At 44.6% G+C, this 25,556-nt stretch overlaps 1 protein-coding gene across 4 annotated transcripts in view; it reads left to right on the top strand.

The window, feature by feature from the left end:
- KIAA1328 (KIAA1328 ortholog) overlaps window positions 1-25,556 on the top strand; it is a 311,883-nt gene that overhangs the window by 268,528 nt on the left and 17,799 nt on the right. For all 4 annotated transcript variants that reach the window (XM_060761184.2, XM_067464675.1, XM_067464674.1 and 1 more), the window contains one exon: window positions 3,162-3,270. In XM_060761184.2, coding sequence (XP_060617167.2) covers window positions 3,162-3,270 — 109 coding nt within the window. The remainder of the gene's footprint in view (window positions 1-3,161; window positions 3,271-25,556) is intronic.

Genomic DNA, 25,556 nt, shown 5'->3' with positions numbered 1-25,556 from the left:
GCAATTTGGTGGGGAAAATTACAGGCTGATACATGCTGGCTTGGCAGTCAGAGGAATGATTTGCAGTAATTAAGAGATTGCTTTCCTCACCTCTGTTTGAAGACTTTCTCCTGGAAATACTGGACTATTGCATGAGATATCATAATTGCACAACCTTCGTTGGTTTCAGAGGAACTTACACTAGTTCCATATATGGGTAATTCATCTACTACTGTATTGTCGAAGGCTTTCATGGCTGGAATCACTGGGTTGTTGTAGGTTTTTCCGAGCTATATGGCCATGTTCTGGAGGCAATTTTTCTCCTGACTTTTCGCCTGCATCTATGGCAAGCATCCTCACCACCTCTGAGAATGCTTGCCATAGATGCAGGCAAAACGTCAGGAGAAAAATTGCATCCAGAACATGGCCATATAGCCCGGAAAAACCTACAACAACCCAATCTACTACTGTGTTTTCCTGAAAATAAGACATACTGATAAAATAATCCATAGCAGGATTTCTAAGCACTTGCGCAATATGTCATAAGTTCTGCAGTTGATGGTGGTTGGTGATAGAAGGGTTAATGTATTAGTTCTAGAGGATTTGGTAATCTGTAAGTGGGAGTTCATGGGTGAAAGTAATTAGGGTGGAAGTATGTAGGAGATAGGTTGCATCTGGGTGTTACTGGATTTAAGGAGCTAACCTTGAGACTGATTTTTGGGAGAAAAGTATCTGTTATATTTTGGTGGTGGATGCTGTTGGTTTTTCCCCCACCTCTGTTGGATTTTTCGGTATCCTTTTTAAAAAAAATAATTTTTATTGATTTTACAATAAGAGCCAGAGCAAAAAAACAAACAAACAAACAAAACCACAAACAATACAGGAACATCAAAAACAACAGATGTACATACAATTGCCATTATGAGTGCACGACATAGACAATCCTAGAAAAATAAAAGAAACCCCCCCCCCAAAAAAACCCACACATCAAAACACCACATATCTAAAACCGACTTCCCCTCTTCTTTCTCACTTTCCCTAAACAAATTTTTCCCTTAGTCCTTTCAATTACATACATTCTCTCTCCTTTATTGAAATCATTATCTATTTCATCCCATTAAGAGTCATTGTCCATATAAGGATTTTTTGATATCCTGACCTGTCTCCTGTAATCTTGGAATCCTGGAACCTTGAATCTTTTGACTACGGTATAAACTCTTGATCCCTGGACTTTGTTTATTGAACTCTTGGCATTTGGCCACTGGACTGGACCCTTTTGACTATGGAGTTGTTTTTGCTATCAGTTTTTATTATTCTGTGGCTGGGTGTTATTATGTTTTATGCTTTGGTCATAAAACATAAAGCCAGCAAGTAAGTGCTGTTTTAATTAAACTGTTTGATAAAACTGGGAGTTTGAGTCATCTCTACCTCAATAAGGCAGAGCCCTGGCAACGTGACACAATATAAGCCATACCCCGAAAATAAGATGTAGTGATAGGCGTGGCTTTGCCGCATACCAGCACAGAGTGGTAAAGAAGATGGGCAGACCTTCTCATCTGCCCCATTGTGACAGCTGCGATCTTGGAGGTAACCAAAGAGGTGTGGGCAGCCCCATCAACAAGGTCGGCTCACCCCTGGGTTGTCCTGTGCGTGTTGCAAGCTGAAGCATAGAGGGAGACATAGAAAGTGAAAGAAAAGACTCCTCAGTGAAGTGAGGAGCAGGACGCTGGTTGGGAGTCAGCTGCATTAAAATCACTACTGACCAAAAGGTCATGTTGCGATGCCAGGGCTTTGCCGTTATTCCGGAAGAGGTGAACCAAACAATTTAATTAAAGCAGCACTTACTGTCTGGTTGTTTTAATAGTCCAAAACTAAAAGATAAAGATAGCACTCAGCCATAGAATATAAAACAAAAACTGACAGCAAACACTGTTGCAGGTTCAAGATAACATCGTAGTCAAAAGGTCCAGTCCAGTGGTCAAACTCCGAGAGTTCAGTGAGCAAAGTCCAGGGATCAAAAGTCTATACCGTAGTCAAAAGCCAGTCCAGAGATTCAAGGTTCCAGGGTTCAGGTCAGGATACCAAAAATCCACAAACCTGGGGGAAAACCAGCAGCGTCTACGACCAAAATAAGACAAATTCTTTTCTCCCGAAGATCAGTCCCAAGGCTAGCTCCTTATATCCAGAAACACCCAGCTGCAACCTATCTCTTGCATACCTCCACCTTTAATTGCTTTCACCCATGAACTCTTATTTACAGATTACTTAACCCTTTAGAACTAAGACTTAACCCTTCTATCACCAACTGCTAGGCGTACCACCAACAACTGCAGAACATGACACATGACAATGAGGTAAGATTTTCTCAGAGGAAGTTTGCTGGTGTCTTCTTCTAAGGCAGAGAACATGTGACTTGTCCAAGTTCACCTAGTTGGGTTTCCATTATGGGCTGGAATTGCAACCCTGATCCTCCAGAGTCCTTGTCCAACACTGGGTCTCACTGTCTCTGCAGAAGTGATGAGTCCAGAGAAATGGTGTGTCTTCCAAACCTTTCCATCTTACCATGTGGTGTATCTCCTCTGTATGCTTTTGAAGAGATCCAATCTACCTTGATTCTTCTCTGTAGACATGGATTTCCCATCCTCTTTACCTTTTTCCGAGCAGACTCCCTTCAGATTTAGTTTCCAACTCGTGAATATCTGGCTGCAACGTTGTAAAAGAAATGCCTTCATCCAGTAGAATTAAAATAGAATATGGATCATTCTTTGTGTACACTCTGGCCACAGATTACCTTGAGCACTTGAAATATTGCAGCGTGTTCTCTGCTGTTTTGTAGCATGCTCTGCCTATCCAGGCCTAAAGTTTACCAGAATTTGGCCCAGTGATCACAAGAGCAAGGTAAGTTATCACATGCTGAAGCCATAGTGGTGAGGCAGAATTGTCTGTGTGTGGTGTATTGTGCAATTACGACTCCGGGCGGCCCTGGAATATATATTCCCCTCCCTACCTGTCAACAGTAATGACTCCTTTGGCTGCTGATTCTCTGTATGTAAAGTTCCCCGAAGAGCAGTCCCAGCGTTTGGCTCCACGTTCTCAATAATGGAAGGCACAGCTCGAAAGCCTGCCCAAACCCTTCCCGGTTGCTAATACCTGTCTTGATGGGCTTTTGTCTCTTTCCGCAGAGCTGTCTTCGGGCTTCCAGAAGGACGCGGCAACATCCCCCGGACTGACAGGCGGCAGGAAAGAGCTTGCCAGTGCGGCCACCTCCCCAATCCAGCGTGACACCTCGCGGTAAGATGGCTGGTAATCTCTGGTTTAAGATTCCACTGACGCAACCGTCAAATTTGCCCACGTGCGAGGGGGAAGCGGCTGAGTTCCTCTGATATTTCATGTTTTGCTCAAGCTGGATAATATAAACTTAGAACTGCCATATCCTGTGACATTTATAGTAAGCCTTAAATTGCTTGTTAGAATAAGAAATGCAGGAATATGCTAAGTTCTAAGACTTTAAATATATTTTAAACTTAGATTCTTGGGCAGTGGAAATATTTTAAAGTTGCAACTCCTGACACATTTAACACATTTGTAAATAATTTGGAGGGGCATTTTTTGCAGCAGCGGGACGGCTTTTTCTCCCCTTCAAAGCCCACTTTAAGTATTTAAATCCTCCCAAGTATTGCTGCCCTCACTCCCACCAAACCGTGGCCCGTTTTATCTCACTGTTTTCCTTTTAAGCCAGTTTCGACAAATGTTGTTTTGCTGTTTAATGGCAAGTAAAGAAAATCACATTAAGTCAGCAGTTCTGATAAGTCACCTTCAGAAACCTTTAATGGCAACACTGCTTGTTGTGAACCACCAAAAAATAAAACAGTGTTGTTTTTCTTCTAGGCTAATAAGGTTAATAACAGCAATTGCCTTTTCTTTGATCTTCCCAGGGCTGAGAATTTATTGTATGAAAATCCTAACACAGTTTGAAAACAAAGCGTAGCTTTGAACGGCTTAAAATTTGCCAGGAGGGGCAGAAGCGGAAGCCAGAAAGTCCGGGCGACTCCACTTTGGAGCCGGTGCCAATGCCGTGCTATAGCTCTTAGCAAATTTAGAGATGGCCTTGGGCCTCTCCCTTCTTTCTTGCTCCCCATTGACACTAATGACATTCCCTTGTCAAGATAATCATCCTGCGGCATTGTGCCTACATGGATGCTAGCTGTTGATGTTGTTGCATGTTGTCAAGTTGGCTTTGAGTCATGGCAACCCTGTGAATGATGTCCTTCAAAAGATCCTGTTCTTAACTGCCCTACTCAAACTGGTAGCTTCTTGGAATCTCCATATTTTCATTTGTGATCTCCATATTTTCATTTAGCTTTCAGCTTTATCATCTACTTCCCCAACTATAGCTTGCAGCAACTCTGTGAATCAGGAAACTCCAAGATTTCTGATCATCCACTGCCCTGTTCAGGTCTTGCACATTCAGGACTGTGGCTTTCTGGACCGAATTCATCCGTCATTGTTTCACCTTTCCCCTTGACTACTGTCCTCCACTTTACTTTCCATTCTTTTCTCCTGATATAATAGCAGGGTTTGAGATATTTTGTCATTAATGAGAAATCAGGATTGATTTCCTCTGAGATATTAATTGGATTGGATTTTGATTTTTTTTACCCTCGCAGCTTCCCTCTATCACCATATTTCAAATGCATTGTGTTGGTTTTGCCCCTATATCTGCTTTCTTTGCTGTCCAGTTTTCACACTCCACATAGGATTAGAAGTGCCAAGACATGTACTATAAATTCTAACAGTTGCTGTTATTTGTCCTCAAGTCAACTTCAGTTCATGGTAACTTTATGAAACCTCCTGGACCATATTTACCACCAGATTCAGCTGTGGACAGATGCAGATGCAGCTGTGGACAAGTCTACATAGGGACCACCAAACACAGCATTGCCCAAACATGAATCAAGGAACACGAAAGGCACTGCAGACTACTTCAGCTAGAGAAGTCAGCCATAGCAGAGCACCTGATGAACCAACCTGAACACAACATATTATTTGAGAACACAGAAATGCTGGACCACTCTGACAACCACTATGTCAGGCTACACAGAGAAGAAACTGAAATCCACAAGTATGTGGGACAATTTAATTGAAATCCACAAGCATGTGGACAATTTCAACAGAAAAGAAGAAACCATGAAAATGAACAAAATCTGTCTTGAGACTCCAACTGGGTCATAATTAGCCTTAAGTTAACTGATCATCACCTCAGCCCTTCATATACCAGTTTGGACATTCCGGACTTATATCGGTTGAGTTACAGCACTTTATGATAAGAGCACTTTAAGGCGCCTGCCGTGCCGCCAACCGCATTAGCACTTTCGCCCCCTCCCAGCCCTCCGTGCCGCACCTTAGCTACTGCACTTTAACTATGGCACTTTAGGCACTATAGCGATTGCACTTTAGATCTAGCTTGTATTGTGCACTTTACGAACTGCTCTAGTGGTGTGGCCAGAACATCCAACACCGCCTTGTACTGTTGTTATCTATGTGGTCCCCCATCCCCCTCTGTGTGTTTTCCCTGTTACTATGGTATAGTGTGACGGATAGGGGGGGAGATGGGTGGGACCCTATAATTAAAAATGAGGTGGGGAGGGGGGTAGTGGGGAGGAAAGTAGACGGCCTAAGACCGGAAAGTCAAACAACGAATACAGCTGGAAGTAAGACCTTGGCATTAGATTGCGGCATGGAGGAGGGGAGGAGTTCCACGAGCCGAGGGGCCCCCATAGAGGTCGTGGTGGGAAGGAGGAGATGCGGGAAAAGGAGACCTCGAATTCGGCCTAATTCGGACCGCTCATCCATATTAACAACCCCCAACCGGTCTCCTAAGGTAAATTGGTGTAACCAGGTGAGCGGGCCCTCTGGCTTGAAGGTGGTGTTGTTGAACGCCAGGTCTGTCAACGGAAAAACAACTTGGATCCAGGATTTAATCCTGGAGGAGCGGGCAGATCTGGCGTGCATCACGGAGACCTGGTTGGATGAAGCGGGGGGCGTAAACCTCTCCCAGCTCTGTCCTCCAGGTTTCTCCGTGCAACACCAACCAAGAGCCGGAGGACGGGGAGGCGGGGTCGCAGTGGTCTATAGAGATTCCATCCATCTGACCAGGAGCCCCATCCCGCAGACCACAAATTTCGAATGCGTCCACCTGAGGGTGGGTGACCGGGACAGAATAGGGATTCTTGTAGTGTACCGTCCACCTCGCTGCGCTACAGTCTCCCTGCCTGAGCTAGCGGGGGTGGTCTCGAGCCTGGTGGTGGAGTCCCAACGGCTCCTTGTGCTGGGGGACTTCAACATCCATGCCGAGACGGCCCTCTCAGGAGCGGCTCAGGACTTCATGTCTGCCATGGCAACCATGGGGCTGTCCCAACAAATAACTGGCCCCACCCACTGTGCTGGACACACATTGGACTTGGTTTTCTGCCAGGGATGGGAGCAAGGTGGCGGTGTGGAGGAGTTGTCCATCTCTCCGTTGCCATGGACCGACCACTTCCTGATCAGATTTAGGCTCACTGCGCCCCCTAACCTCCGCAAAGGTGGAGGACCCATTAAGATGGTCTGCCCCAGGAGGCTTATGGATCCGAATGGATTCCTGACGGCTCTTGGGGATTTTCCCGCCACCTCGGTAGGTGACCATGTCGAGGCCTTGGTCGCTCTCTGGAATGGGGAGATGACCAGGGCAATTGACAGGATCGCTCCGGAACGTCCCCTCTCAAGTAACCGAGCTAAACCAGCTCCTTGGTTCACTGAGGAGCTGGCAGCGAAGAAGCGAAGGAAGAGGGAACTAGAGAGCGTGTGGCGCTCGGATCCAAGCGAGCCAAATCGAGCACGGTTTGTGTCCTTCTTAAGGGCATATGCCGCGGCAATAAAAGCCGCAAAGAAAACTTTCTTTGCGGCTACTATTGCGTCTGCAAAAAACCGTCCGGCGGAGTTGTTTCGGATTGTCAGAGGCCTTTTAACTCCCCCTACCGCAGGTGGGAGCCCTGACAACTCGGACACACGCTGTGAAGCATTTGCTCGGTTCTTCGCAGACAAAGTCGCTTTGATCCGTTCTGGGCTGGACGCCACATTAAATGCAGTCTCTGTGGATGTGACACAAGCACCTGCTTGTCCTATTTTGATGGATTCTTTTCAGCTTGTGAAACCCGAGGATGTGGACAAGATACTTGGAGGAATGAGGCCCACCACGTCCATCCTAGACCCATGCCCATCCTGGCTTCTGAAAGAGGCCAGAGGGGGATTGGCTGAGTGGGTAACAGTGGTGGTTAATGCCTCCCTTCGGGAAGGCACGATTCCAGCGAGCCTAAAACAGGCTATTATAAAGCCGCTGTTGAAGAAACCATCACTGGACCCCACTAAATTCGACAACTTTCGGCCTGTTTCCAATCTTCCCTTCTTGGGCAAAGTCATGGAAAGCGTGGTGGCCTCACAACTCCAGGTATTCTTGAGAGACACGGATTATCTGGATCCGGCACAGTCTGGCTTCAGACCGGGACATGGTACCGAGACGGTCTTGGTCGCCTTAGTGGATGATCTCCGCCGGGAGCTAGACAGGGGGAGTGTGTCCCTGTTGGTGCTTCTGGACCTCTCAGCGGCCTTCGATACCGTCGACCACGGTATTCTTCTGGGACGCCTTGCAGAGATGGGTCTTGGGGGCACCGCTTTGCGGTGGCTCCAGTCATTTCTGGAGGGTCGTACCCAGAAGGTGTTACTGGGGGACTCCTGTTCAACACCACAGCCTTTGACCTGTGGTGTTCCTCAGGGCTCCATACTGTCCCCCATGCTGTTTAACATCTACATGAAGCCGCTGGGTGAGATCATCCGGAGTTTCGGGGTGCGGTGTCACCTGTACGCAGATGACGTCCAACTCTGTCACTCCTTCCCACCTGCTACTAAGGAGGCTGTCGAAGTCCTGAACCGGTGCCTGGCCGCTGTGACGGTCTGGATGAGGGCGAACAAACTGAAATTAAATCCAGACAAGACAGAGGTACTCCTGGTCAGTCGAAAGGCCGAACAGGGTATAGGGTTACAGCCCGTGCTGGACGGGGTCGCACTCCCCTTGAAGGCGCAGGTTCGCAGCTTGGGTGTGACCCTGGACTCATCGCTGAGCCTGGATCCCCAGGTTTCGGCGGTGACCAGGGGAGCATTTGCACAGCTTCGGCTCGTGCGCCAGCTGCGCCCGTATCTTGGGAAGTCTGACTTGGCCACGGTGGTACACGCTTTGGTCACATCCCGCCTTGACTACTGCAACGCTCTCTACGTGGGGCTGCCCTTGAAGACGGCCCGGAAGCTGCAGCTAGTCCAGCGCGCGGCAGCCATGTTGTTAACCGGAGCGGGACGCAGGGAGCGCACAACGCCCTTGCTGTCCCAGCTCCACTGGCTGCCGATTAGCTACCGGGCCCAATTCAAGGTGCTGGTGCTAACCTACAAAGCCCTAAACGGTTCCGGCCCAAAATACCTTGAGTACCGCATCTCGGCCTATCAGCCCACGAGGGCCTTGAGATCATCCGGGGAGGCCTTTCTCTCGGTCCCGCCTGCCTCACAGGCACGCTTGGCGGGAACTAGAGAACGGGCCTTCTCGGTGGTGGCCCCCCGGCTGTGGAACTCCCTCCCTGCGGAAATTAGACAGGCGCCCTCCCTCATGGCCTTCCGTAAGGGCCGGAAAACCTGGCTCTTTGAAAAGGCCTTTAGTTAAGTGCTATGTTTTGGAATGACCACCGGAATGGACTAAGACGACGAGACGGATTATGACCCAAACAAGACGAAGCGGATTTTTAGCTTAATTATTTGTTGTTAGTAAGCTGTGTGTTTTGACTCTGATTTATTGTAGCTGTTGTCTTTATGTTCTGTGTTCTGTACACCGCCACGAGTCGCCTTCGGGCTGAGAGTGGCGGTCAACAAATGCAAATAATAAATAAATAATAAATAAATACCGGTACTAAAAAAACCCCCTAAAATTATAATAGTAAAAGAACAAATCTCAAACACAGGGGAACTCCAGACAGGAAACAAGCAGAACACCTAATCACCTCTCAACAAAGAATTTTCCTAGGTAGTAACAAGCCATTCCTAAAAACTGTCTGGCCATCAAATGCTAATCAAGGTGGCCAATTGAAACAACCACACCTAGCTCCAACAGACAAGAGTTCTTTCTCCAACTCTGGACCTTCCACAGATATATAAATCCATTTTTTCCCAGTTTCCCAGACCTCACAAACTGTGAGGATGCCTGCCACATATGCAGGTGAAATGTCAGGAAAGAATGCTTCTAGAACATGGTCATACAGCCCCAAAAACCTACAACAACCCAGATTCACTTATGTTTTGGCAAACACATGGCACTCGTGGCTTCCTTTTCTGCTTGTCTCCACATACAAAGCAGTCCTTCTCTTCTTCTACTGACTTCACCTTTCTCCAAAACTTTATGCAAAACAGTATGACTTCCATGCCTACTGAACTGCTACCTATGGTTTCACCTATCATACAACAAAGTTTATCCTCTCTATGAATTTTCTAGATACTTCAGATGATGGTATGAAATGTTCTATGTCCTCCAGGGCAACTGGAGGACATATTAGTTCTGATCATATCAGTAGGGTTCGCTGATATCTGAAATGAGCAGGGTGCTACAGCTGAGAAGACTTTCTTTTGTGTTGTCCCACAGAATATTACTCTGCCGAGGCACAGAGAAGAGTCCCTCCAGCAGACCCCAACCCTCAGGGAGATTAGAGAGAAACAAACCTTCAAGTATTGTCGAAGGCTTTCATGGCCGGAATCACTCAGTTCTTGTGGGTTTTTTCGGGCTATATGGCCATGTTCTAGAGGCATTTCTCCTGACGTTTCGCCTGCATCTATGGCAGGCTTCCTCAGAGGTCTGCTGGAGCTGGGGAAAAAGGGGTTTATATATCTGTGGACTGACCAGGGTGGGACAAAAACCTTCAAGTGTTCAGGTCCCAAGCCATTTAGGACTTTCGAGTGTCATACATCCAATCAAGGAAGCCATGGGCCTGGGTCTGCAAGACCTGAGTGCAGGGTTGTAGAAGATAAGAAGAAATGGAGCCCCTCTCATTCACTCATTCATAGGGTTGCCATAAGTTGTCGTCAACTTGAAGGCAGCTAACAGCAATGGCCAGGACCTTGATGGAGGTGGAAATGTACCAGAAGCACAGCATTCTTTGCCAGTCAGTGTTGACAATATTGGGCCAGGTTGATCTGACTCAGTACAAAGTTTCTCATGTTCCTGTGTGTTCTATACTGAAATCTTTTTTTTTCTGCTGGAACAGAGGATGCACTGCACACAAGTCCTGCTTGATCAGTAGACAGAGAAGTTCCTTCTTCTCTCAGTGTCCTGTTTTGCGTCCAGGGACAGATGAGATTGGGTTGATGGGACGGTGAGGGCAGTTCACTTAGACCTTTCCTTCCTTCCTTCCTTCCTTCCTTCCTTCCTTCCTTCCATCCATCCATCCATCCATCCTTCCTTCCTCGGCACAACTGCTGGTCAGTTGAGGAGAGGTGTTAAAATACTGAGCTCTCACACATCCATAAGAGCATTTCTACATTCTCTGGCATGTAGAACACCTTTTCCTTTTGCAAACCACTGTGTTATCCCTCTTGGTCCAACTGCATTCTTGTACTTAACTTAGTTTCAGACTTTTCTGCATTGGATCTTCAGTTTTTTAAATAAGAATTTCCCCCAGCACCTGTGTGCCTTGGTTGTTCTCTCCTCCTTTTCCTTCTTTCTCTCTCTCTTCCCTTTGTGTGTGCTTTTTCCCTCCTCCTGTTCCGTGCCACCCCCTCTGGTGCAGCGTGTTAGTATAATTGACCAGGTTAAAGAGCCATGTTTTGCTTTCCCTTACTCATGGGCTTCTCTAATTGAAAATGGTAAATGGACAAGTATTTCTGTGGGAGACCTAAACCCGATCCTATCCTTCATCAAGGAAAGCTGCTTGGGCAGCAGGTCAGTCTCAATTTATCACTGAATGGGTTATAAGCTTAGATTGCAGGTTTAACTAACTAAATTAATCAATATGGAGAATTATAGCTGCTGGTGTGCCACTAAAGTTAAAGATCTGTCAGCATGTTTGTTATAATCCACCGTTAACAGTTTAACCCTAATGGTCCACTTTGCTTGGGAAGGAAACTTGCTGAACAAAACCTGAGTCTTAAGGGGAGGGGGCACAGGAACGGGGGGCGGAGGGGGAAAGAGATTGAGTTTGCACTATGTTTAATTACTGCTGGCTATTTAAACTTCTTGCAAGCAAAGTCAAGCCAGATTCCATGCACAGCATTAACTAGGATCAGTGGCAAAAACAAAACACGTTCGTTTCTGCAGCAGCAGATATTTCTTGGGACGTAAGCTGGGGAGGAAATCTGGGAGATGTTTAAGTATAGTGCGGCTCTCCATAAAAAGAGGGACAAAGAAAAGTTTGTTTGTGCCTGTAGTATAGGAAAGTAGGATGCCCAAAGCCTGATGGTTGTTTTGCTTGTCTACTGGGAGCATTGACAACACAACCAATTCCCAAAATAGCTGGTGTGGTCCTCCTTTTTGGATGCTTTTAATAGAGGGTGGCAACTACCTCCTGTTGGGATGCTCAAGCTCACTGAGCATGGGGTAGGACTGAATGGCCTATGGAGGTTTTCAAGCAGAGGCTGGATTGCCATCTGTTCTTGGGGGGGGGGGGGCTTTGATTGTGTTTTTGTGCATGGTAGGGATTGGACTGGATAGCCCTTGTGGTCTCTTCCAACTCTAGGATCCTATCTTTCCACAGATATGATGAGTAGTAGATCTAGAGGCCCTTTTGCTGCTGATGGGAGAGCTCCAAAGGGGGTCATTTCGAGATGGGTCCTGCCATCCTGCAATTCATCCATGAGTGGGAAATTAAAGTGTGGTGGGATTAAGAACTACCAAAATAGCCAGTACATCTATATGCACTGCACAATCACCCCGAGTCCCCTTCGGGGTTGAGAAGGGTGGTACACAAATACCACACAAATAAGTGGACACCTGAAGCAATGGAGTAATGCATAGCAGGTGTAGGTGCTAATTTCCATCCAGGATGGTGCCTCTGCTGCACTCTGGACTCCATCTTCATCCCAAGCATACAGATTCACTTTTACTCTGCATGCTTCATGGATAGGGGAGGGCTCTTCAGTTGTGCCTGTGGCACATCCTTTATAGGTTAACCTCATGTACAGGTTGTGATATGATCCCACCACTTCCCTGCCCAGACATTCAAAAAGGGCAGACTCCTTTTGGTGGTGGAGGCTCCTTCTTTGGAAGCTTTTAAACAGAGGCTGGATGGCCATCTGTCGGGGGTGCTTTGAACACGATTGTCCTGCTTCTTGGCAGAATGGGGTTGGACTGGATGGTCCATGAGGTCTCTTCCAACTCTAGGATTCTCTGATTCTATGCTATAGTTGTGTAGTATGGAAGATACCGTATTCTTCAATCCAAGGTTGATGCAACCAAGCCCTTGGAATGGTGTTCCTATCTATACCTGGGAGAGTGGATTTTCGCCTCAATGTAATGCCTTGGCTTCTTGTATCTTCATTTTTTATGGGTTCAGAAGCTTAGACTGCTGGCATCTTGCTTGGTCCAGTTCGTGTTAAATGATTTTAAGTGGATTGGAGTGGAACTGCAAAATATTTGAGTAAACCCTTTTTTCAGTCAAACATAGCAATGCTAGATGAAGGCCAGGCTTGAGAAAATTATTCCTGCGGTGTGTCTTTCTTCTCCCGGCCAAAAGTTTACTCCTGTAGAGAACTTTGTGTGCTCTGGAATGAATCGCCACTGCAAATTCCTGGAGCGCACATATTAAGTCATAACTCAGGCGTGCGATCATTGAAGAGAGCCACGGCAGCAGCATCTTTTGGAGTTCTCGGGGAAAAAAACAACAAAACAAATTACACTCTGCAAATTTGTGTTTGGGGGCTGTTAGGAAGAATAGTGTGATTTGCCCGGCACATCACTGATCAGGTAGATGTGCATTTGGGGACTTTTAAACAAATTAATATTTGATGTAATATGCAATGCCCAGAGCAGTGTATTGAATCGTCCACTGTGCCGTATTATCGCATCGGATCCTTTGAACTAAACGCTTTGTAGTAAATAAAAATATGAATTAGCTGTGCCTAGCATTGCAACTGCTTTGGAGAATTCTGTTAACGAAACAGGTCTCTCCTTTTCAAAGAGCGTACTACTCCTAGCTAAGCTTTTCTCAGAGTACCAACGTTAACATTAAAGGAAGTGAAAAGGGTTCTGATTTCCAAACATTTCAAGGAGAAAAGATGTGTGAGACGAAAGAGGGCGAACGAGGTTCTGAATCGGGGAGGAGAGGAGTTCCTGGGCGCCCTCCCCCTCGGCATTTCCCTCCAAAGAGAACCAACATCGTGAAAAGTCCAATATAGTTCCATATGCAAGTGATAAAAGCAGACATTGGCAAATTAATCTCTCTTATTCACTGTGTAGGTTGTTAATTGTTCTCTCTGCTGGCTGTCGATATAATGTGAAATTTTCATTCTCTCCATTCAAGATGGGGAAAAGTTGTGGCTGAAAATGTTAACATTTGCATTTTTATTTGTTGATTTATTTAAAGGACAGCCTCTCTTACAGCAATCCATCATTCAGTGACACCCCAAATATGAATAATGTATTGTAGACTTGCGGTTACAATGTGTAATAAGTGCCGGAGACAGTAGGAGAATGTTAACTATGTTGCAAATGTAATATTTATCGACTCGTAGTTTATTGCTTTGGAGGTTCAATAATACTGACCATAGGACATTAATACCGCTTATCCTGATTTTAGCCAGCAACCTCTATATGCAGAAATGAGCCATTTATCTCGTGCTCGCAAAATCAAAACAGAATTTACAACACTTTGTAATCGTGCATAATAGTTGTGTGACTCTGTGTGTACATTTTAAACACTTCATCAGGCAGAACTCCAACCCTGTCCCTCTCTTCATTTGTGCTGGATCCAGTTTCATGAAGGAAATCTTAACTTCTTGATAGCCTTTTGCTTCAAGAAATTATAGCAGAGCCTTCCAAATGTTTCATGGTAACGACACACTTTTTAGACACGCATCATTTCGTGACACAGATTTCGGTCATTCCTCATTATGTTCGCATGACACAATTGCACACTGTAGCCAACACACTAATGTGTTGCAGTATACAGTTTGGACATTTCTGCATAGTAGGAAAGAAGATCACAATAACAACAACAAGAACTTTATTTATACCCCGCCACCATCTCCCCAAAGGGGACTTGGGGCGGCTTACTTGAGGCCAAGCCTGCTAATACATAACAACAACTATCAGGTGACACATAATTTATTTATTTACAGTATTTATATTCTGTCCTTCTCAACCCCCAGGGGACTCAAGGCGGATTACAATGCACATATAGATGGCAGACATTCAGTGCCATAGACATATAACATATATAGACAAACACAGAGGCAATTTAACATTCCAACTTTCCAGCTTCATGAGGGTATGCTCGATTCCAGCCACAGGGGGAGCTGCTGCTTCACCATCCACTTATGACACTGAGTCCTTGATGGAGTACTTCCTCATCCTTCTGCATGCTGTTGGAATGTTTTTATGGCGTCGTAAATTGCTGAACACAATTAGTTAAATTAGCTTCCTATCTGGCCATCTGTCATGGGTGCTTTGAATGCAATATTCCTGCTTCTTGGCAGGGGGTTGGACTGGATGGCCCATGAGGTCTCTTCCAACTCTTTGATTCTATGATTCCCCGCGTAAAGCAGTACCTACATTTCCTACTTGACAGATGCAACTGTCTTTTGGGCTGCATAGGTCAACCGCAAGCTAGACTATTAATGGTCAGGACCTTACTCTTACCCAGGCTGGCTTCGAACTCATGACCTATCTGTCAGTAGTGATTCACTGGTTACTAACTAGCTGTGCCACAGGAAATTCTATAAGGTAACTTTCTAGATCATCATAGTTTCCTAGAATCCTAGCATTCTGCAACAGGTCACCAAAGAGATCATGATAGAGAAAAGTAACTTTGGCTTTTTGCACTATATACATGATATTTTTTATTCACGGGATTCCTCGAGAGCCGAAACTTCCAAGGTTTTCTCCGGAGTGGAAAAGGCTGACAAAGGCTGTTTGAGGAGGTTTCGCCCAAATGGGAAAGTGCTTCGAGCAATTTGCTGTTGTCAACAGTTGTGCTGCTCGCTTGCCATTGTCGTGGCATATTCAGTGAATACGCAATGGGCTCCTTTCCCTCACGAGAGAGTATTGAGCGATTCATTCACTCTGTTAAGCAAAATGATGGGCAAGGCCAAAGACAGGGGATGAATGCCGTGCTCAGTGTCCCAGCATCCAAGCTGGGATAGGAAAGAGTTCCCCGGAGTGAAGAAACAGCCTGGAAATCCCTGCCTCAGCATTGCCTCTTGTTGTCTCCAAGGCAGAAGATTTTGCAAACAGCTTGTTCCTCTGGGATTGAGCGTATGTGACATTCAGAACCTTCTTCAGAGGTTTGCCCCAAATCTTTCTCCGCAGCCTGTATTCCGTGTTGTTCATCCAGTTTTCAGTCAGGTTACCACCTTTTCTGTCTCCAAGATCATCTTCAATATTTGATTTTTATTCTGCCTTTTTCTCTTTGAATTTTGCTCTTTCGTACTCTCCATCTGACTGTAAAATGTCTCATTATTTATTTACCATATTTATGTACTGTGTTTTTTTCTCCCCGAATAGCCCAAAGCAGTTAACAATTCCATATAAAACGTGCCAAAAAATATAAAATTCCGAAATCTAATATGAGATATAGACCCAGTATGCAAATTTTTTAAAATAAACTTGATAAGCTAGAACAAATTTCAGGACCACTGTTTGACCACTCAGCAAAGGTCTCTTTGCTTTTTCTAGTCAATAGTGTTTCATGGAAAGATGGGACCAAGAGCACAATGTTCATACTTGGAAATATAAATTACGGAGTGGCCCTCATTGGAAGCTGCTTTGTGCAGCCTTTAAACCTTTGGTCTGTCTAGCTCAGGACTCCCTAGGCTGGATGTCAGCCATTCTCCCGCATTTTAGACAAGATAATAATAATCTATATAAATAAAAATGTAATGTTCGTTTGAGGGATTAACATAACTCAAAAACCACTGGACAAATTGACATCACATTTGGACACAAGACACCTAACAACCCAATGTATGTCCTTCACTAAAACAATTGATTTTGTCATTTGGGAGTTGTAGTTGCTGGGATTTATAATTCACCAACAATCAAAGAGCATTCTGAACCCCACCAACAATGGAATTGAACCAAACATGGCACACAGTTCTCTCATGACCAACAGAAAATACTGGAAGGATTTGGTGGGCAGTGTCCTTTGGTTTTGGAGTTGTAGTTCACCTACATCCAGAGATCACTGTGCACTCAAACAATGATGGATCTGGACCAAACTCTACACGAATACTCAATATGCCCAAACACTGGTGGAGTTTGGGGAAAATAGAATCCTGACATTTGGGAGTTTGGGGAAAATAGAATCCTGACATTTGGGAGTTGTAGTTGCTGGGATTAATAGTTCACCTACAATCACAGAGCATTCTGAACCTCACCAACTATAGAATTGGGCCAAACCTCTCACACAGAACCCCCATGTGGGCCACAGCAATACGTGGCAGGGGACGGCTAGTAATAATAATAATAATGACCAAAAAAAACATGGCTGTGGCTCACAAATGGAACTTTGATAAAGGTGGAGGACCTGATTCTGGCAACCCAAGAACAAGCCATTAGAACCAATGCCATCAAAGCCAGAATTGAAAAGTCGACAACAGATCCCAAGTGTAGACTCTGAAAGGGAGCAGATGAAACAATAGGTCCCATCCTCAGCTGCTGCAAGAAGATTGCACAGACAGACTACAAGCAGAGTCACAACACCGTTGCTCAGATGATTCATTGGAACTTGTGCCACAAATACCATCTGCCTGCAACAAAGAACTGGTGGGATCACAAGCCAGAAAAAGGTACAGAGAATGAGCACACCAAACTCCTCTGGGACTTCCTGATTCAGACAGACAGAGTTTTGGAGCACAATACTCCTGACCTCACAATCGTGTTAAAAAACAATGTATGGATTGTCGGTGTTGCAATGCCAGGTGACAGCAGGATTGCAGAGAAACAACAGGAAAAGTTGACACGATATGAGGATTTTAAGATCAAACTGCAAAGACTCTGGCACAAACCAGTAAAGGTGGTCCCTGTGGTGATCGGCATACTGAGTGCAGTGCCTAAAGACCTTGGCCTGCACTTAAACACCATTGGCACTGACAAAATTACCATCTGCCAGCTGCAAAAGGCCACCTTACTGGGATCTGCATGCATTATTCGCCATATCTTGAGGAGGCATGACTCACTGGAAAAGACAATAATGCTTGATGGAGGGCAGTCAGAAAAGAGGAAGACCACAAGGCAGCCACAGACCTGAGTTTTAAGTCCTAACTTGAAAGTCTCACCATCACAAGTTGAAGTCACTTGATGGTAGTTAATGACAAAACCCACTATGTATGTGTGTCCACTGGAACCTATTTAAAAGGTGAACTGTATCTCCTGAAGAATTCCAGGAAAGGCACTCTTCCATCCCTCTCTTTTATTTGATTTTATTTTGGTCTATCATCAACTATCATCAACTAGTCATCTCTGAGCATCACCTAGCACCATTTTGTTCTTCTGCACAAAAGTAGAGTTGGACAGAGGGCGACACATAACTTGGAGGTTGTTTGGACATGAATACTAAGGAATCAATGAAGGGTTAGGGTTTCTCAACATTGTGAACAGCTCACCTATGAAAATACCTAATGTTAAAGCATGCTTGCTTGGGATGAAAGATCTCAAGGAGCTCATTTTACTAGTGCTTTATGTTGCTGCAGTGCGCCTGGTGTTGCTACAAGAAGGTCCTCCATGGTGCATGTAGCAGGGCTCAGGGTTCATTGCAGCAGGTGGTCAGTGGTTTGCTCTTCTCCACACTCGCATGTCGAGGATTCCACTTTGTAGCCCCATTTCTGAAGGATGGCTCTGCATTTTGTGGTGCCAGAGCACAGTCTGTTCAGCGCCTTCCAAGTCGCCCAGTCCTCTGTGTGCCCAGGGGGGAGTCTCTCATTTGGTATCAGCCATTGGTTGAGGTTCTGGGTTTGAGCCTGCCACTTTTGGACTCTCGCTTGCTGAGGTGTTCCAGCGAGTGTCTCTGTAGATCTTAGAAAACTATTTCTAGATTTAAATCATTGACGTGCTGACTGATACCCAAACAGGGGATGAGCTGGGGATGTCTCTGCCTTGGTCCTTTCACTATTGGGTGCTACTTCCTGGTGGATGTCAGGTGGTGCAATACCGGCTAAGCAGTGTAATTTCTCCAGCTGCTGGATGCTATTCAAAGATTCTTTGGGGCAACAAGAAAATGTTGATAATTGAATTGCTAGCATGGGAAATGAGTGCTGGCACTTTCGAAACAGAAACAACCAATTTTTAGTGAGACCAGAGTTCTAACAAGATGTGGAGCTCCAGAGCTGCCCAGCCCACCACAAAAATATCTGTGAGACAGGAGCAAAAAGATGGCAATGTGTTTTCACATGAAGATGCTCAAAAATGGCCGAGGAGCCACAGGGAGAGCTTTTCTATCTCAGGCAGCGTGTTGTTTGATTCGAGGGGCTGCCGTGACCAACTCGACTGCGATGTGCCCTGGATTGTGTCCATAACTGAGAAGATGAAATCCTGCCAGGAACGCCCCGACTCCCAGTGCAAATGGATTAATGTTAATTAGCAACTGTCGGCTGTAATTGTCGCCCTCATTTAAATACAGAATTATGTATTTCTTAGTTATAAATAACCTTTCTAATTGTACTTGATGTATGCCAGTTTAATCAAATAGTACACTTGCTTGCAGGCAGATATTTGCATTAATCTCGCATTGGATCTTTTGCGTCGTTTTGATCGTCTCTGTTTCCAGGCTCCGCTGGTGTGTGGTTTGGAAAGAAGCTCGGTGGAAGTGACGGGAGGAAATATCTTTCAGCGACTTGTCTTTTAAACATGGTGTGAGTGTGTTTGTGTGTGCAGCTATGCGGCTCTGATAGGATTTCATATTAAAATGAGTGGCTGTGTCTTCTGAAACCTTGTCAATTTTTGAAGTAGTTTGGCAAGGTTTCCGTCACTCAGCGGTGTGACAATAAGTTGATTACGGTTTCGAAAATGAAGAATAAGCCAAGGAAAATAAAACGCAAATCATATTAGGAGGCTGGCTTAACCCCTTTTAGAAGTGCTTCTTGAAAGAGAGGCATTGTTCTTCATTGGGCTTGGGAGCCTCTCGGATGACAGTTCCGCCGGGTGTGAATTATGTTTGATCCTGCAAAGGGCCAAAGGTAAAAATAAATTAATCAAACGCAGACGTTCTTAGATTTTGTAAAAGAATTTGCGGGGGGGGGGGGGAGGAATTCAGGTGCTGTGGTCAGTGAAGTACCCAGAATAAGCTGAAAGAGAGGTGGTGCAGCATTGTGGTTTGAATGCTGGACTGCTGCAACCATAGGTGACCAGGTCATGAAAATCCACTTTGTAACCTCAGGCAAGTCACACTCTCAGCCTCAGAGGAAGGTAATGACCCCCAGACTTTGGAACTCATTACCTGGTGAGATTAGGCAAGCCCCCACCTTAGCAGCCTTCAAGAAAACATTGAAAATTTGACTCTTACGATGTGCCTTTGGAGAGTGACCATTTATCCCATTTCTGCTTGCTCCATCTATAGCGTTGCCCCTATGATGCACTTTCCCCCGTCCTAAACTGAAAGCCTACCCCACTGTTCATTCTTTTTGGGGTTCCCCTCAATTACATATTTTCTTTCCTATCTCATCCAGGGTTTTATCACTTTACATCATCCATTTGACCTGCACATTCTGTTCGATTTTATATTGTGTTAATTTGTTTTGTTTATTTTATTTTGCTACTGTACACATTTTATTTTGATGTAATTTGTTGTTGTCTGCATTCTGTATTTTATTTTGTTGTATTGTATCTTTGGGCTTGGTCTCATGTTAGCTGCCCTGAGTCCCCTTTGGGGAGATAGTGGCAGGGTATAAATAAAGTGTATTATTATTGTTGTTATTATTATTATTATTATTATTATTATTGGGTTGTTGTAGGTTTTTTCAGGCTATATGGCCATGGTCTAGAGGCATTTTCTCCTGACGTTTCGCCTGCATCTATGGCAAGCATCCTCAGAGGTAATGAGGTCTGTTGTAAACAAAGACTTTTGTTGATCTCCGTACTACAGGTGGTTTCTCCTGGAAGCCATCCTTATCACTCAGCTTCCTTATCACTCTTCACTCAATTCTTTATCTGCTGTTGTTCCTTCTGGCTCCTGTAACTGGCCTTGAGGTCCTGCACTCTCCAAGCCAGTTTTCTCACAGAGAGAACCATCATTTTCCAGATTCAGGGCTCATCACTTGGTGCCACAGGAAAGCCCACAATCCTCTCTAAATCACCAGTTAAACCATCGACTTCTGGCTGATCTACAACACCACAATTGCCTATTAATTTACTGATCCTCCAACTTACTATTATAAATTTAATCAAATTTCAAAGGCTTCAAGTAATCTTTTTTCTATTACTGCTTAGAAATTGTATAAAATGTTCCATTCTTTCAACGAACTTTCAGTTGTTTTGTTCTTCAGCAACATAGTTGGCTTATCAGTTTCTGCCATCTCTAGTACATTTATTATCCACGTTTCTGTGTGTAGTTTTTTAACTACACCATTCTATGTAATGGCTCTTGTGCATCCTGGACCACAGGAGATCCTGAACCCAAAGTCCAGTGGATACCAAGGGTCCACTATGCATTCCCTTCACTTCATGGAAGGATACACGCTTCAAGCAAAGCTCTCTTACATTTTTGTCTCTCCGCACACTTGATACGACAACATCATAGTGTTCAGCATTTGAAGAAGTAAACTGTCTTCGAAAGCTCATGCTACCAACCTCTTTCTCTCAGTTAGTCTCTAAGGTGCTGCAGGTTCCCTTTACAGAATGTTCAGCAATCTGCTTTAAGCTCTTCCATTCTTGTCATCAGTGTTATATTTGGAAAATGCTTAGCGTGACAAGACTTTGATCCATTCGAATTCTTGAGGCCCCACTATGGTATACCTGTGACAATGTGACATTAATATACCTCTGGCGACGTGTCTCAGATCCAGAGAACATCACTCAGGTAGTTCCATCGCACAAACCGAAGAGTGAGAAGGTCATGATGTACGTTGCCTTGTGTTTGGGAATAGATAGGGAGGTCATTCTTTCTTCCAACATTTCGTTTCTTGTTCTTGCAGAGGCATGAGTGATCTGTTTCACCTTCCTCGCTCACACAGACGCATACACTTTTCATATTCTCCTTGGTTTGCTGTATTTAAACTGAATGAATCCGTCTTCACCAGAGGATGCCTCTATGGCTCTTCCTAAATCAGATGTCCTGCTCTAAGACTTTCACCAAGACACCCCATTCTCATAGAATCATAGAATCAAAGAGTTGGAAGAGACCTCATGGGCCATCCAGTCCAACCCCCTGTATTCAAATCACCCCTGACAGATGGCCATCCAGCCTCTGTTTAAAAGCTTCCAAAGAAGGAGCCTCCACCACACTCCGGGGCAGAGAGTTCCACTGCTGAACGGCTCTCACAGTCAGGAAGTTCTTCCTCGTGTTCCGATGGAATCTCCTCTCTTGAAGCTTGAAGCCATTGTTCTGCATCCTAGTCTCCAGGGAAGCAGAAAACAAGCTTGCTCCCTCCTCCCTGTGGCTTCCTCTCACATATTTATACATGGCTATCATATCTCCTCTCAGCCTTCTCAGGCTAAACATGCCCAGCTCCTTAAGCCACTCCTCATAGGGCTTGTTCTCCAGATCCTTGATCATTTTAGTCGCCCTCCTCTGGACACGCTCCAGCTTGTCAATATCTTTCTTGAATTGTGGTGCCCAGAATTGGACACAATATTCCAGGTGTGATCTAACCAAAGCGGAATAGAGCATGGGGAGCATGACTTCCCTAGATCTAGACACTAGGCTCCTATTGATACAGGCTAAAATCCCATTGGCTTTTTTTGCCGCCACATCACATTGTTGGCTCATGTTTAACTTGTCCACGAGGACTCCAAGATCTTTTTCACACGTCCTGCTCTCGAGCCAGGCATTGTCCCCCATTCTGTATCTTTGCATTTCGTTTTTTCTACCTAAGTGGAGTATCTTGCATTTGTCCCTGTTGAACTTAATTTTGTTAGTCTCTCTCGTCTGACAGTCTCTCTCGTCTGTCACGATCATTTTGAATCCTGCTCCTGTCCTCTGGAGTATTGGCTATCCCTCCCAATTTGGTGTCATATCCGCTTCAGTTCTCAGTGTGCACATACTCATTCTTAAGAGAACATTCCTCATTCTCACCCCTTTCAGATGATCCATGCCAAACAGCTGTGCAAGGAGGGTTTTTGTCCTTATTACGGCACGATGTGTGAGGAGGAACAGAGTTCTAATTGGCCCCTTTGCTGTGATTGTGTTCTGTTGGCAGGGAGGATTTCATCTTTCAAAATGTGGCGGATCATAAAATATTGCTGATGATAAGGGCTGTGCCTTCACCTTATAAGCAAGGCTCCATTTTCCTCGGTCATCACCTCCATCAGCACTTAACTTTGTCTCCTGCCATTAGTGATATCAAGGGTGGACTAGCCTTGTGTGCCATTCTGACCTCCAGTAGGACTTTGGGGGCACCAACCCTCTTTCTGTTTCCTGTTTGGATTTTTTAAAACTACAAATACCCCAAATTTTGCAAATGGGGAGGCTTCTGGAGGTCTAAAAATGGTCCCTGGAGAACGACACATTCCTTATTCTTATCTTCTATCCAAGTTTCCCCATCAGCATCCCTTTAACATTCAGCTTTCTAGTGAACCCATAGGACAGTGGTTCTCAACCTTCCTAATGCCACAACCCCTTAATCCAGTTCCTCATGTCGTGATGACCCCCAACTATAAAATTATTTTTGTTGTTACTTCATAACTGTCATTTTGCTACTGTTATCAATCATAATGTAAATATCTGATATGCAGGATATTTTTTCATTCACCGGACCAACTTGGCACAAATACCTGATACGACCAACTTTGAATACTGGTGGGGTTGGGGAAGGGATTGATTTTGTAATTTGGGAGTTGTAGTTGCTGGGATTTATGGTACACCTACAATCAAAGAGCATTCTGAACCCCACTAATGATAGAATTGGGTCAGACTTCCCTAACAGGAACCCCATGACCAACAGGAAATACAGTATTTTCTGATGGTCTTTGGTGACCCCCCTGACATCCCCTTCACAACCTCCCGACTTCACCTGCAGCTGAGTGGGGCTGATACCTGAATACTTCGAGAATGCAAGCCTAGACTACTTCTATTTTGACTCAGTTCAGTTTGAACAATCCAGGTTCCTAAAGGTTTTTGTCATTTGATTCTAGGATCATATTGCTTTTTTTGTTTGAATTTCGTTTATAAAAATATTTTATGTAAAGGTTTGTAAAGCATGGTGGACGATGGGGGGTTGGTTCCAGGACCCACATGGATACTGAAAAACATTGGAAGTCCCTATCAACGAAATTATATAAGACAGCAGTGGAGGTGGTGGTAAGAACCGATTGGTGTATGCATTCAAAGCAACCCCAACCGATGGCCATCCAGCCTCTGCTTCAAAGCCTCCAAAGAAGGAGCTTTCACCGCACTCTGGGCAGAGAGTTCCACGGCTGAACAGCTCTTACAGTCAGGAAGTTCTTCCTAATGTTCAGATGGAATCTCCTTTTTTGTAGTTTGAAGCCATTGCTCCATTGCATCCTAGTCTCCAGGGCAGCAGAAAACAAGCCTCCTCCCTCCTCCCTATGACATTCCCTTACATATTTATACATGCCTATCATGTCTCCTCTCAGCCTTCTCTAAACATGCCCAGCTCTTTAGGCCACTCCTCATAGGGCTTGTTCTCTAGACCCTTGATGATGATGATGATAATAATAATAATAATAATAATCCTTTATTTATGCTCCACTACCATCTCCTGAGGGACTCGGTGCGACTTACAAGAGGCGAGCCCAATTAGATCAATAAAAAAGCAACAACAACAATACAGACAATAAATAAACTCATAAGCAAAGCAATAAACAGTAATAATAACACCACAACGCATTAGAAACCTATGACGGGCCAATTGTAATAATTAAAATTTAAAAAATGCTGAGCATGACAAGGTGATATATAACTAGGATAGGTATTTGGAGAGATGGAGTGAGCAGACAATCCTAGATCATTAGTAAAGTGCGATTAGGGACATGTTGCTTGGGTTTCCTTATTCTGGGAAGGCACACTGGAACAGCCATGTTTTCAGGCTCCTCTTAAAGACTGCCAAAGTAGGGGCATGTCCTTGGGGAGCGAGTTCCAGAGTCGAGGGGCCACTTTAGTTTTAGTTGCCCTCCTCTGGTCACATTCCAGAGGAGTGTGTCCATTCTTGGAGAGTGTTTCCATTTTGGAGAATATGAGAGGTTGAGCTTCATGCTTTGCTGAAGACAAGACCTCTTTCAAAGTTGTGGGGTAAGATTTGCACCCTATATCAGATTTAGCAAAGCTGTAGCCTCACCCAAGGGCTTGCCCAAGTGATGGGGAAAGGTAGAGTTCCTATAGATATCCTAAACACTAGAAGTTTCTAAAGTAGAGCTTGGGACCTCTGGTTCTCTATATTTTGGATGTTGAAATGGAAGTGGCTATTAAATGCAACCTTCACCGTGGGATTGGGAGCTCCCCGATTCAACTGAGTTTATCTCATGGATTTTACAATGGCTTTTTTGTACTTGTGAATTTAATACAAAATATTGTATGAGCTTTTTCGGTTAATCCATTTTTATCAAAGGTCAGAAAGGAAGGAGATTGAAAGCTGGTTACTTCAATGGATTTGGAACGGATTTTTTACTTTGCACAAATACCATGCACTTTGCTAGCCCCTGTGTTGTCTGTTGCTGTTGTTTCTGCTGGGTGCTGAATTGCTTTTCTTCCATTTCCCAGCTCCTTTTCTTCTTTGTCTCTGTAAACTTGGCAGAAATTTAAGGTATTCTTGCCTGAAAAAAAGTTAGCAAGAATAACTTGTTAAGGTACGTGCGTAATTCCTTCCTTTTCTTTACAGGGTCAATGAATAGAAACCCCAACCTCCAAAAGCCCCTTATTTCCTCTGGGGCTTTCTTAAAAGTGATTTTTTTTTAAAGACGAGGTTTTCAAACCTCTAATGCTATTGTACTTCTTAACTTTCATTTTTGCTTCGTCTGCATCGAATCATCTTTGACTACTTAAAACGAAAATTGGGTTTATTGAAACATTTCAATTTTGATTATTTTTTTAATAAAGATGTCGCCATCTAACTTAATGAAATCAGTGGGATGAAATGAGTAAAAGTTTGAAGAATGTAATAAGCTCGGAGCCCTGCAGATTTTATTAAATGTG

The sequence above is a fragment of the Anolis sagrei genome, chromosome 2, assembly GCF_037176765.1.
Source record: "Anolis sagrei isolate rAnoSag1 chromosome 2, rAnoSag1.mat, whole genome shotgun sequence".
Classification (NCBI taxonomy): domain Eukaryota; kingdom Metazoa; phylum Chordata; class Lepidosauria; order Squamata; family Dactyloidae; genus Anolis; species Anolis sagrei.
Note: the sequence above shows the minus strand (reverse complement) of the source record. Positions and strands in the feature narration are given on the sequence as shown.